Source organism: Pinus tabuliformis, chromosome 1_1, assembly GCF_031772625.1.
Source record: "Pinus tabuliformis cultivar Carrire ecotype Pingquan chromosome 1_1, CPIR1, whole genome shotgun sequence".
In the NCBI taxonomy this organism is placed as follows: domain Eukaryota; kingdom Viridiplantae; phylum Streptophyta; class Pinopsida; order Pinales; family Pinaceae; genus Pinus; species Pinus tabuliformis.
Window position 1 is genome coordinate 440,529,416 of NC_142297.1, and position 14,424 is coordinate 440,543,839.

The window sequence follows — 14,424 nt, forward strand, 5'->3', positions numbered from 1 at the left end:
TCAAAGAGATGGTGGCAGGTGGTGCTATCTCTGGTATCCTGAACAACTTATTTCCCAATGTAATAATAACAACACGGGGCCTTGATTCATACACAGCATGTCGCTTCCACAAGTATGGTTGTCCTAGTAATACATCACAAACTTCAAGGGGAGCAATGTCACACAATACCTCATCCGTGAAGGGCTTGATGTTGTATGGAAGGCGAGACTGCTGGCTCACGTGAAGATCTCGTCCTTGGTGAAGCCACCCAATGGTGTATGGTTGTGGATGTGCTGTGGTCGGTAAGCCCAACTGCTTCACGACCTCTGCCGAAATGTGGTTCTTTTGACTCCCGCTATCAACAATGAACTGTATCAGGGAGCCCTTTACCCACATCTGGGAGTGGAAGAGACGCTCCTCCTCCTCTGGATCTTCGGGTTCATTTTTCTGGATCTTTGCGGTAGCAACAGTGGCGCTGGGATTCGCATCAATGATCTGCTTCCCTTTTTCATACCCCTTATCGGGTTCTGACTCAGAGTCGGAACATGCATCTGATTCTGAAACCTTTAGCTCAGCCACCAGTGACTGCTTGGCCCGACATTCACTTGTGTTGTGAGTGGAGCTCTTATGGAACTCGCACCATTTTCCAGTGTCCTTTCTCGGCTTCGCGGCGCTGTTCTTTGCTTGCGGCTTCGGCTGGTTGTCTTGGGCTGTCCCGCCTTGGCTTTGTCCTTTGTTCTGTGGTTTAGGGGCACCTTTCCCCTGCTTTGGATTTGCAGATCCAAAGTCTCGCTTCTTTTGTTTAAACTTCTGCTCGACCTTGACGGCATATCGGTATGCTGCGCCGAGCGAGGGGATGTTTAGGAATTGTATTTCTTCCTGGATGTACTTGTGCAGGCAGCCACGGTATTTCAGTATCAAATGTTGCTCCGAATCCTTGATACCCAACTTTGTGCGAAGGGTATGGAAAAGATTGGTGAACTCCGGCACGTCTTGGTCCCTTCCCTGCCACAGCGTGGTCCACTTTATGTATTCATCCTCATAGCTTCCGACAGGGTAGTACTGCTCCTTGATGGCATCCCGGAACGAATCCCAAGTGGGTGCGGCTGAAAATAGTGAGCTAGTACTTTCATCCTTCTGATCGCAGTAGGTTTCCCACCAATCCTTGACGTGGGGGGCTGCTTTGAGAAGAGCAAAAACAATCTTTTCTCAACTCGAAAATTCATGAACAGAAAAATAACCCTCTAGCAGATTTAACCATTTATCTACGGCATCTGCGTCTATCTGACCCTCGAATATGGGGATTTCAAAATTAACTTGTACCTTAAAGGGTGTGGCGTTTCCATAGCAGTTGCTGGAAGCCGATGCGTTGCTTCTGGGTAGCCGCTGAAGGATCTGGGCAAAGCTGTCCATCATCGCGTTCCGTTGTCGCTCGAGGGCTTCTTCGAGCAAGATTTTGATGGGATCTCCTGCCCCCTCGTCTTTCTTCTCGTCCACCATGAGAGGCCGTCGGGATTTGCGAGGCTGGTCTTGCAAAGGTTCAACCAGTTCAAGCCCTAACTCCTTATATCCCGACCTTGTTGGGGACATGCAAAGAAAAACAGAGAAAAAGCAGACCGCTCTGATACCACTGATCCGGATTTAAACAAGAACGCAACAAATCACAGAGATAAACATATACACAAAGATGCAGCGGAAATAATACTTCATTTCATTAATGGAAAATACTGAAATATGCTTACAACTAGAAATGGAAATAAACCAGCTAGGGCGATGGTAGCTTATCTCTGAGAAGAGATGTGATGGCTACATGCCTCTGAACTGTGTTACAATGAGGCTCGAAGGCCTATTTATTGTTGAGAAACAATGGAAAACCCTTAACATCCGAAAACCTAACCCTAGGAGATGAAACGCCAAACTGTGGGCCCCGTTTGGGGGTAAATTGGTACATCAACTTCCCGGGGTCGTAACTTTGGCATATGATCTCCGTTTGACGCGTACAATAGCTCATTAGAAAGATCTATCCGAGCACTATCATTGTTGGAACAGGCAACATCGATCCATTCCATGGAACCATGTTGCCCCTGGATTCCCCAAAAAATGTCGTTTAGGGCCTCAAAACGGCTCCGGAAGTTCAGGACCCGAAAAACTGCTAAAAATAGTAAGTTGTGCTACAATTAAGGAAAATGAAAATGCTGAGAAAGACAATGGTGGGGGTCCAGGTGGACTTGGCAGGTGGCCACCAATATCCACCTGGATCACACTAGCACCCTTCTAGCTCCATTAAGAATTCTGCATATAGGGTCTTCAGGATTTTCCCTGAACTAGGGCTCCATAACTCTGCCTCCTGACAACTCATTAGTTCTTTAATGATGAGTGTACATAAGGACTTCAAGGACTGGTTCTAATGTGATTTCAGAGCTTTGATACCATGTAGAAATTCCTATGTAGATTCAAATTGCTAATTGTAATTTACCAAAACAATAGACTTGAATCTTCTCTACTCATTAATAGAAACAATTAATCAATAGATAAATCACAACATAAACATGAGACAAGATTCAATCACATATGCTTAGAGATTTATCTAAGGGGAAAGCTCACTACTCAAAACCCCTTCCTATATGTATATTGCATTAGATCATAAAAATAAAGAATATTTACAATGCTTGCTTAAGCCTAAGCAACCTCTGCACTAGTACAATCTATCTCACTACCTCACAAGCTGACACTGGCCAATACTTAGCCTATTCTGTTGCTTGCCAAGCTCCTATTTCCTTACACTGTTCAATGAGGAATTAGGCCCCTATTTAACAAGATTTTTCCTCCATTGGATTGTGCAGTCCCTTTAGGCTCTTCCTCTGACTGCATGCACCATCTGTATAATTCAGATATTTATACAACTGATAGTACACTGCCCTTGAAATCCAATCTCAACTGGGTAACTCTTCGATTTGACATGCATGAGTTATTTATGGTTGAATTATTAGTTAATTGGTTGAACATAGAAGGAAACACCCCATTGTCTGACATCCTACTAGTTCCTCCATCAGTTGGAACTAATTTAGCTGACTTTAACTCAGTTAAATTGAATTAATTAATTACAACTCAAAATAAACTCAACCAAGGCTCCTATAAAGTGGGAGACACTCTACATTACTCTAGTTAGACCCTCAACTTGAATTAATTGAACCAACTAAGTCAAATTAACTTAGTTAACTCATACAAGTTGTCTTGTGATATGTAATTACAATTTTATTCCTAATTTAATTCATGGGAAAATTAAATCAGGATTTTCTTGTTGCATTTTCAACATAGACCGACGAATAAGTTCACAAAACAAAAACCATGGTATGTGAGCATACAAAGAGTAGGGTCGATCAAAACAAAACAAAGAGAGAAGTGCATAAGGAAAATAAGAAGACCAGAGAACAAAAGAGTGTTAGGTCCCTATACTACTAGTGTAACCCCTTATTGTTATTAGTACAACCCCCTTATTATATTGTCGTGCCCATGTAGTCCCCATATTGTTATTATTGTGCCCCATAGAAGCCCACTATTGTTTTTATTGTGCCCTTTCATTATTATTGTTATGTCGGTTCTAATTATATTATGACCCCTTAGACTCCTATATATAGGAAGGAGGTCTTGTCAGTTGTATCATTTAAGAATTGTTCATTTGTGTAATGTAAAGGAGGTTTCCCCCTCGAAGAAGCTTATTTCTAAGGCGTTGATCTATCTTTTTGTGAGCTAGTTTCATAAAATTTGGTATCAAAGCTTTGGATTCTAGGGTTTCGCTGCACCAAACAGGTCATCGTGGAATTTTCACTATAACTTTTTTCTGCGACGTTTCAGAAGCTACAGCAAAAACCCATTTGAGACAAAGTAACGCGAAACCGTAGATCCAAAATTCAGATCTTGTCTTGCTATATTGTCGGAGATATGATTTGAGTAAGTTAGGGTTTTTGCAAGCTCCATAATTTCATCTCAAACAGGTCATGGTGGAATTTTCGTTATAATATTTTTTCTGCAAAGGTTCAGACTCTAAAATTAAAACCCATTTGAACTGAAATCTTGATGATGCTTGGGTCCAAATTTCAGATCTTTTATCGCTATATTTTTGGAAATATAATATGAGGAAGTTAGGGTTTTTGCAGACTCCCGAATTACATTCTAAATAGGTGACCTTGGGAAAATCATCATAACTTTCTCTCTGAGAATCATATTGAAATTTCGTAAGAAGTTACAGAAAGAGGACGGACTGTAGTTTTTTGTGTATATTTTTCAAATCCTAAGGTTGAAACAGTGACACATGGCACTTCGTACAAGTGCGCTCTACTAAACTAGTCTATAATCAGGTCATCATGGGAGATTTGACATAACTCTTCCTTGTAGAATCCACTATTGCTTAGACTTGTGGGTTAGAAAGAGAATGCAGAAGGCTACGGCAGGGTGAAATTTCAAAACTTGGAGATCTGAAATTACAAAGTTACAGTTGTTTCAAGATCGAGATCCTAAAATCAAGAAAAGGCAATGTGAGGAAGTTTGATGGCAAGGATCCGGTAAATTGGATACTACAAATGGAGCAATATTTTGATTTACATGAGGTGCAACTATTACAAAAGGTACGTATTTCATCTTCATATTTAGAACCAGATCAATTTTTATGGTATAAAGGGCTTTGTTCTCGTAAACCACTTGTTACGTGGTCAATTTTCACGGAGTAAATGATAGCACATTATGAGGATACAAAGAGCAACACCTTCTTTAGCCAATTGATAAATCTAAAAAAAAAGTGTTCAATGGCAAAACACATTGAGGACTTTCAAAAATTGAATATAAGGGAAAATGATATTCTAGAGAAGCAGAGGATTGATGTATCCATAGGGACTTTAAAGGATAACATTCAACATGAGGTTCATCTTTGGGAACTTGATTCATTGGACAAGGCATTCAAGTTGGTAAGAAAAGTGGAAAGCAAAATTATGGCAACAAGGAAGTCTACCCCTCACAACTATAAAGATGGAAGTGTTGTTTCTCCTAGCCTTCAACAACCTACAAGGTTGACACCACAACAATTGGAAGAAAAAAGAGCAAAAGGGCTTTGTTACAATTGTGATAACAAATACATTAAAGGTCATAAGTGTGTTGAGAAGAAATTATTTTACATAGATTGTGAAGAGGAAGAAGAAAGGATCAAGAAACATCAAAAGAAGAGGATATACACTAGGAACCAACCCCAGAGAAAGAAGAAATGAATATGATTATATCTTGTAAAGCATTGGAAAGAATTACCACTCCTTAAACTCTCAAGATAGAAGGACATATCAAGAAGAAAAAGGTTCAAGAAGTGAAAGATCACATCGAGAAAGAAGAAATGAATTTGACCATTCTTGTAATGCATTGGCAAGAATTACCACTCCCAAAACTATCAAGATAGAAGGACATAGCAAGAAGCAAAACATTCAAGAAGTGAAACATCACATCGAGCATCAAGAAATGAATCCGACCATATCTTGTAATGCATTGTAAGAAATTACCACTCCTCAAACTCTTAAGATAGAAGGACATATCAAGAAGAAAAAGATTCAATTAGTGAAATATCACATCGAGCATCAACAACAAGTTCTCCAACTTTTAAAGGATAATGCCACTTTGGTGCAGAATCTAATGAAACAACATGCATATCAACATCGTAGTGAAAGAAGTTTTGATGTAGGAAATTGGGTATTTTTATAGCTACATCTCAAGCAAGCTATTTATGAGAAGGAAATGTTGGCAATACTACATGCACTTAAGAAATTGCGATCTTACCTAATGGGAAGACACTTCAAGGTAAAAACGGATCATGATAGTCTTAAATACTTTTTAGAACAAAGATTATCCTCTGAAGAGCAACAAAAATGGGTCACAAATATGTTGGGTTATGACTTTGAAATCATCTACAAAAAAGGGAAGCAAAATGTTGTTGTAGATGCACTCTCAAGAAAGGATGAGGATGTGGAAGCATTGTTTTGTGCTATTTCTATTATCCAACCAGATTGGATAAACGAAGCAAGGGATGAATGGAAGAAGGATGAAGAAGTGTGGCCACTCATTCAAAAGTTGCAGAAGATCCCAGTTCAAACAATATTGCCAGAACTTGACGAGGAAGGAAAAATCATATTGGAACCTGGAGCAGTCACAGAAACAAGAACCTGACAACTACGAAATCGATCAATTTCAGAGTATCTCATCAAGTGGAAGAACTTACTCGCTCAAGATTCCACATGGGAGGACAAGAACTCTATACAAAAGCATCAAGAACTACTCAAGCATTGAGGACAACACTTTTTGAAGGACATGGGCATGTTAGGTCCCTATACTACTAGTGTAACCCCTTATTGTTATTAGTACAACCCCCTTATTATATTGTTGTGCCCATGTAGTCCCCATATTGTTATTATTGTGCCCTTACATTATTATTGTTATGTCGGCTCTAATTATATTATGACCCCTTAGACTCCTATATATAAAAAGGAGGTCTTGTCAGTTGTATCATCTAAAAATGGTTCATTTGTGTAATGTAAAGGAGGTTGCCCCCTTGAAGAGGCTCATTCTAATGGGTTGATCTATCTTTTCTATCTTTTTGTGAGCTGGTTTCATAACAAAGACGAAGTGTGGATCCAAAAAATATTGTGAAGTCAGGAGAAGTCCAATGATGCTGCGTCCAAAGACTTCAATTAGTAGGAATGAGTATATGAACTCTAATTTCCTAGGAGCCTAAGTGCAAAGACTTTTGGATGGTTGTTTGACCTACAAGAGGAAGATAAGTGCAAAATAAACTAAAGGCTACGGGAAGTATGAAAATTACCATATGCATTGCAGCGCCATAGAGCAAAAGTAGGAGCAATTTCCTTAAAATGGTAGTTGCCCAACAAGTGATGTCGATTTTTGCTAAGACGGAGTGTCAAGGAGCATAACAATAGAGAACAACAATTGAAGTTATCACAGGTCACCAATGGCGAGATAGACAAGTTGTGCTAGCCACCATCTATTGTGAAGTTGAGCTCGATTTGGGCGAAAATGCGAGAAGCATAGCCAAAATCACCATTAGCTAGGACTTCATAGAGGAGGAGTCCCAATTGACAGATTTTTACAGGGAATACAATTAAGATCTAAGTGCATGGTGCTTAGAGTATTATTGTTTCGAATGATGATTGACATGTAACTGGATTAAAACATTCATATTTGCCACAGGGGTGTTCTTCTACGTCCCTTGGTCCTTTGGCTAGGTGGGACATCGACAACCCATGCAACCCACTCCCCCACGTTTCAAAAAGCACCCATTCCAAAGTATTCTAATTTCAAACATATTTTAATAACATTTTTTGTTTTTTACTTTATGACATTAAAACTATTAATATATTGTTATTTTAAAATACATTAGTGTGAACCATGAAACAATTTCTTTAATATATTGTTATTTTAAAATACATTTTGTGTGAAACATGAAATAATATATTTAATTATATAAAATAAGATATTATTAAAAAAAATATAATATATAATTGGTTTATTATAAAGTTTTTATTTATTTATTCAATTTTCATTTATATATATATATATATATATATATATATCTTAAATTTATTTAAATAATTATTTTTAAGATTATAATAACATAAAAAAATAAAAAATAAAAATTAAATTAATATAATTTATATTATATTTTTTAATAAAAAATATAAACATTTTATTGTATATCTTAAATATCATAAAAGAAAATGAAACACCAATTAAAAAAATATACAATTCAATAAAGGTAAATGAAACTGTTAGTGGTTGAAATACATCAAAATGTCAATGAAATGACGTATTTCATTTAAAAAGGAAAGAAGAAAATCACTCTAATTTATTGAACATCTTTAGTAATGTATAATTGAAATTGAACATGTTTATAACTTTATATTGTTTGAATGTGAAACTTTCAAATTTCACCTTATAACCGTTCAAATTTGGTCTTCCAAACTTTTTGGTATTTGCTGGTGCAAATTACAGAACAAAGTTTTAATTTCACTAACAGTCTATATGATTCAGAGCATTTTTACTAACAGTGCTGCTATAAAGAGATATCACAACAACCCATAGTTGAAAATGTCAATTACAGGGCTTCGTTTCGCTGCGGTTCACAGACTGCAATGAGGGCCACCGGTGAACATTATAATAATGACGTACTCTGATCCCAATATTTGCTTTTGACCTTTCATTTTGAAGCGCCTGTTTCTTCCAGCGGCGTCGCAGCGGCTTCCCTACTCCAACAGCCCGCCGACCTTTCTTCCGTCCTTGCCGCACGAACTTCCATCCTCCCCTACACAGCAACTGCAATTTCCCACAATGCTTTGTTGCTAGCACCCTCAACAACCCCATATGTTCCAGATTTCCATGTTCTTCTAACTCACAGCAGTCTTTCACGTTAAGCATTCTAAGTTTTGTCAACGGCGCCAGCCCGCCTATGCTCTGCAGTTTCCGACACCCACCAGCACTAAGTTTCCTCAATGATCTCAAATGTTCCAGACCTGGAAGTTCTTTTAACTCGCAGCAGTTCGCCACGTTTAGCACTTCAAGTCCTGTCAGCTGCTCCAACCCCTCTATGCTCTGCAGCTTCCCACAGCCACTCGCATTAAGATTCCTCAACCACTTCAGATGTTTGAGACCACCTCGAATTTCTTTTAACTCACTGCAGTTTGCCACGTTTAGTTCTTCAAGTCCTGTCAGCTGCTCCAACCCCTCTATGCTCTGCAGCTTCCCACAGCCACTCGCATTAAGATTCCTCAACCACTTCAGATGTTTGAGACCACCTGGAATTTCTTTTAACTCACTGCAGTTTGTCACCTGCGCCAACCCCTCTATGCTCTGCAATTTCCCACAGCCACTCACATCAAGATAATACAACGATTTCAGATGTTCGAGACCACCTGGGATTTCCTTTAACTCACAGCAGTTTGCCACGTTTAATTCTTGAAGTCCTGTCAGCTGCGCTAACCCCTCTATGCTCTGCAGTTTCCCACAGCCACTCGCATCAAACTTCCGCAACGACTTCAGATGTTCAAGACCACCTGGGATTTCCTGTAACTCACAGCAGTTTGCCACGTTTAATTCTTGAAGTCTTGTCAGCTGCGCTAACCCCTCTATGCTTTGCAGTTTTCCAGATCCGCTGGCATTAAGCTTCCTCAACTGCGTCAGATGTTGGAGAGCACCTGGGATTTCCTGTAACTCACAGCAGTTTGCCACGTTTAATTTTTGAAGTCGTGTCAGCTGCGCTAACCCCTCTATGCTCTGCAGTTTCCCACAGCCACTCGCATCAAACTTCCGCAACGACTTCATATGTTCAAGACCACCTGGGATTTCCTGTAACTCACAGCAGTTTGCCACGTTTAATTTTTGAAGTCCTGTCAGCTGCGCTAACCCCTCTATGCTCTGCAGTTTCCTACAGCCACTGGCATTAAGCCTCCTCAATGATGTCAAATGTTCGAGACCCGGAATTTCTTCCAGCTCAGAGCAATCTTCCATGTCTAGCACATCCAGTTTTGGCAGCTGGGCCAACCCACTATGCTCCCCACTTTCCGACATCCACTGGCTTTAAGCTCCCTCAACAAAGTCAAATGTTCCAGACCTGGAAGTTCTTTTAACGAACAACATTTTTCCGTGTTTAGCACTTGAAGTTCTGTCAACTGCGCCAACCCGTCTATTCTTTTCAGATAGTGGCAGTTAACCTTCAGCTCCTTCAGACGTACCAACGTTTCAAGACCTGGCAGCTCCTCAACTGTGTGGCATGCTACGAGTTGGAATTTCTCGAGCCTTTCAAGACCACAAAGTCCTATTTTCCTCAATGTACAACACTCGCTCAACTCTAGCTCTATAAGTGTTGCTGGCAATTCTACAACCTCCACCAAAAAACCACATCTAAGAATGCTGAGATGTTGAAGGTTTGGGCAAAGGCCTTCACAAAATGATAACCATGAAATGTTTGTCGAGCACAGTCTTAAGTATTTTAGCCCAAACATGCAGTTGACAATGGAAGCGTCCAGTTTATTCAACACTATTCCCCCTTCGACTTTTATGAGTGGCAGTTTACTCAATGGACACTCCTCTATTTCCAACCGCTTAAGACTGTTCAGCTCCACGAGGCATGGTGGTAAGTACTCTAAACCCGAATTCTTGATTTCCAACTCTCCCAGCTGGGTCAACAATCTAATGGAATCCGGCAAATGTTTCAACTGAATGCAACCAGAAAGCTCCAATTTCTGTAAGCTCCTTAAGTCACCGATGTTTTCGGGCAGACGTTTCAATTGGCTTCCTAAATGCAGAACTTGCAAATTACTTAGCTCTCCGATAGCACTTGGCAATTCTTTTAAATTTGTACCAGATAAAAATAATTTTAGCAATGACCGGTTATGTGAGACTTGGGGAGGCCATACTTCAATTTTCGGACAATGTCGGAGGTCTAAGCATTCAAGGGAACTTATCTTTCCAAGAGTTTCAGGAAATATCTGCAACTTTCGACAATAGCGCAAAACCAAACGTTGCAGGTTCTGTAACTCCCCAAAGGAATCTGGGAGCCTCTCTAATTCATAGGCCCAAGACAAGTCAATATGTCGGAGGTTCTTTAACCTCCCAAAGGAATATGGAAGCTTCTTTAAGTTATCGCAACCAGACAAATCAATATGTTCGAGGTTCTTTAACTCACCAAGGGAATCTGGAAGACTTTTTAAGTTTAAGCATTCACACAAATCAATATGTTCGAGGTTCTTTAACTCACCAAGGGAATCTGGAAGCTTCTCTAGTTTTCCACAAAAACGGAGCTTAATACGTCGGAGATTATTTAACTCGCCAAGGGAATCTGGAAGCTTTTCTAAAGTATAGCAATAAGACAAGTCAATATGCTGGAGGTTCTTTAAATTCCCAAGGGAATCTGGAAGCCCCTTTAATGAAGTACAGTCGGAGAAATTAACCTGTTGGAGGTTCCTCAAGTTTCCAAAGGAATCTGGAAGCCCTGTTAATGAACCACAATCGTGTAAATTAAGCTGCCGGAGGTTACATAACTTCCCAAAGGAATTTGGAAGCATATTCAACTGGCTACTAAAGGACAGGTCAATATGTTGGAGTTTCTTTAAATTGCCAAAACAATCCGGCAGCGACTTCATTGACCTGCAGTTGATTAAGCTCAGGTGCTCCAAAGACTGCAGATGAGAGAAGTCATCTGGCAAAGTTTCCAGATGACGACTAGAAATTCCATATCGAAGCACAAATTTTTCGAGCTCCTTCAGCTTACCTATGGACTTTGGAAGTTCTAAAAGGTCAGAGTCAATAATACTCAACTACCTCAAGTATAAAGGTACCTGTAATGTTCACAAATTTTCTGAGTTGGGGCCGTGGACGTATACCAAAAGGGCATTTCCAAAAGCCATTTCACAGGGAAAAACAAACTAGATAAAAAACTTACTATGTACCTGAAGATTATGTTCGTTCCACAGTGTTTCCAATGTTGTGGCGCTGCACACTTGCAGAACCCTCAAACGCTCCATTGGAATCCAGGAAGGGAGGGAAGAATAGGGACATCTATCCCATCTGAGCCATATGAGATGTTGTGACCGTGCAGTATTGAATATGCTTTCTTCCAAACAATCCCCTTCAACTCTAAGCAGCTTCAACCCGCGCATACCACGGAAGAGATCGCCCAGCTCCGCACGGTTTTCAACTGGCGTTTCAACCATGTTAATTCCACGCACCTAAATTGTTCACTGGAAACTGTTAGAAACAATATTGACATCCTTGCAAAACCTACAAATTCAGTTCTTTTAAAGACAATTTTGAGACCACAACAATAGTTTGAAAGTCCTTCTAAAATCTTAAAAAGTACATACAGTTGATTTGTCGGGCACATCCTGAAGAAAGTTGTGAATCAAGCGCCAAAGCCTATCCGGAGGTTCTTTCTTTCCAATATGTCTGCCCATGTCTCTGAGATGGTCGTGCATTCTTATACAGTTTTCGCCGTCAATCTCCACAAGACATTTGTTTTCAAGGTTCCGAAGACCAAGACATCCTTCCCAGCCGGATTCGTCCCATACTCTGACGGCGGTATCCATGGCTTCTCCTATGAAGAAACAAGCAATGTCTAAGAAGATCTGCTTCTCCTCTTCATCCAAACTGTCGTAGCTAATTCTGAGTCTGCTCTGGATATCGTCCGGAAGAATTTTGGAGATTTTCCGTAGCTGTGCTTTCCAATGGTTCAAATTCTTCTTCCCACGAAGAAGGGCCCCAAGCACTTTCAGAGACAACGGTAGTCCATGGCAGGCATCCAGAAACTCTTCAACCACTTCATCAAATCCTCCAACAGGATGAGGCTGGCCAAACGCATGCGAGCAAAAGAGCTCTTCGGAGTGCTGTCGATTCAGGCCTGTTAGCCTGTAAATGGATGACTCTGGGATGTCTGAACTTGTGAGAACATCCTTATTGCGAGATGTCACTAAAATTAAGCTACCGGAATCAAGGGCATCCTTAGCCGGTAGAAGTAATGCATCCAGCTGCTGAATATGATCCACATCATCTAAAATGACCAGAGCATGAGAAGATAAGAGAGAGTTTCTTAGCTTCTCTTTACCTTCGTCAGCATTGGATATTTGCACATTTAATTGAGTGATGTCCTTAATAAGGATACTCTGCAACGAATGCAGGGAATTTACAGATTTTTCTCTGACATCAAATAAAAAACTAGATCGCTTATAATTTGATCTCAGACGGTTAAAAATTTCTTTTGCTAAGGTGGTTTTGCCAACCCCACCAAGGCCCACGATTCCTATAACTCTAGTTTCCCCGTCCCGCTGCTGCTGCAATAAATCTTCGAAATCTCTTACTTTTTGATCCAAACCTGTTGGATATTTGGACACGTCCAGAGGTGGCTTTTTGACCTTTTCTAATACTAGTTGCACGACCTCATTCACTAACCGCCACTCGACACTGAATTAATATTAACAAACAAAATCACCAATTACCAGTAAGAAACGCCTACATAAATGCTTTGTTATATACCTATGAAACTAAACAATATAATAAGAGAAACGGGAAGAATTGGAAGACTAACCCATTGTACGCTCCCTCCAGGTCGAAACCGCTTATATGTGAAACAGTTGAAAGAGCGTTTCTCCATTTTTCTATGATGTCGGAGTCGTAACGGGGCTTCTCTTGATGCGTCAGGGAGTTCGTTGTTTTCTTCCCTTGGAGCTTGGTCAGCGCTTCAGCATACACTCCGTCTTTGCCGAGTGTCCAGCGCAGATCAGCAGGGTTAACACCGTAGAATATTGGAATAATGGTTGACCGCCCCGACTCCATCGACTCCATCATGACTAGTAGCTCATTGAGACACCACTCTGAGTCTGCATATCCAGGGGAAAATATTGCTATATGTACGGAGGCCGCTCGTATAGCTGCAGCTATTTGAGATGTGAAGAAGTCTCCCTTCTCCATTTCTTCCTTGTCCAGAAACACTTGCAATCCATGCACATCATGAAGGCGATTGTAGAGATGGCCGGCGATGGATAACTTGGTGTCCGGCCCGCGGTGGTTGATAAACACCTGGTAGGGAGCCTTGTTGCCAGACGAGTTGGACGACGATGCCAAAGGATTTGCCATGGAATACACAATGAAAAAGCAAAGATGAAATGTATGAGAGAGATTGGGATTAAAACCTGGATCTGGTTGATCTCACAAGTGTGAAGAGCCTACCAGCCACTTCCAAGTTACAACCAGGGTTTGGTAATCTTAATATTTTCAGATTCCGCGTCTGGTTGATCTCCGAAGTGCAGAGTGGCTACCAGCCGCTTCCAAGTTCCAGCGCGACTTTTGTATATCTGTGTATACGTCTGCCAATATGTTAAGAGCAAAACTGCAATGATTTCGGTTTGTTTCAAACCAGAGCTCCTTCTCCTATTTCAAAACCCTAATTCATAGGTAGAAAGTGGAGTTATAATGTGTCACGAAATACTACTAATCAAAGGAAGCTACTTGGGAACTTAGTGGGTGAAACAGGGAAGCATCTCGCCACCGACCACACCACATGGAGGCCACTGATCACCGACCCACAACATGTCAGACATACAGTTCGTTGAGAGGGACATAAAGTTTGTGACCAAAATATTATATTATAATAATGGTCGCAAGTCCATGCTAATTCGCCAAGAAATTTGACGAGCAAATTGTCCGTTACGTTATGAGTAACATACTTCACCAGGGATGGAATTTTACAACATGGTGAGGTCTACCTTAGATTAGGCCAGGCAGTTATCGATTCACTATATTGTAAAAAATATATATATATAGCTAATGTTTGGCTATCAATATTTTGTGATAAAATGTTTGGCTATCAATATTTTGTGATAAGATGTTTAAATAAAAATTTTAAATGA

The 14,424-nt window shown here is 40.3% G+C and overlaps 2 protein-coding genes across 2 annotated transcripts in view; both read right to left on the minus strand.

The window, feature by feature from the left end:
- The window catches only part of LOC149213624 (uncharacterized), a 210,072-nt gene extending 196,115 nt beyond the window's left edge, over nucleotides 1-13,957 (minus strand). The window contains exons 1-3 of the mRNA XM_089392063.1: nucleotides 13,104-13,957; nucleotides 11,887-12,979; nucleotides 11,473-11,751 (exon numbers count right to left, since the gene is read on the minus strand). Of these exons, the coding sequence (XP_089248189.1) occupies nucleotides 11,473-11,751; nucleotides 11,887-12,979; nucleotides 13,104-13,651 (1,920 nt within the window). The 5' untranslated portion in view covers nucleotides 13,652-13,957. The remainder of the gene's footprint in view (nucleotides 1-11,472; nucleotides 11,752-11,886; nucleotides 12,980-13,103) is intronic.
- Nucleotides 7,845-9,724, minus strand: LOC149213625 (uncharacterized). Its single transcript, XM_089392065.1, has one exon. It carries the CDS (start codon nucleotides 9,590-9,592, stop codon nucleotides 8,120-8,122), a length of 1,473 nt encoding a protein of 490 aa, XP_089248191.1. The 5' UTR covers nucleotides 9,593-9,724; the 3' UTR covers nucleotides 7,845-8,119.
- Nucleotides 13,958-14,424: the final 467 nt, after the last annotated feature.

Excerpts from the sequence above, each read along its gene's own strand:
- LOC149213625 (XM_089392065.1), bottom strand. The coding sequence starts at position 9,592 with ATGTCGGAAAGTGGGGAGCATAGTGGGTTGGCCCAGCTGCCAAAACTG.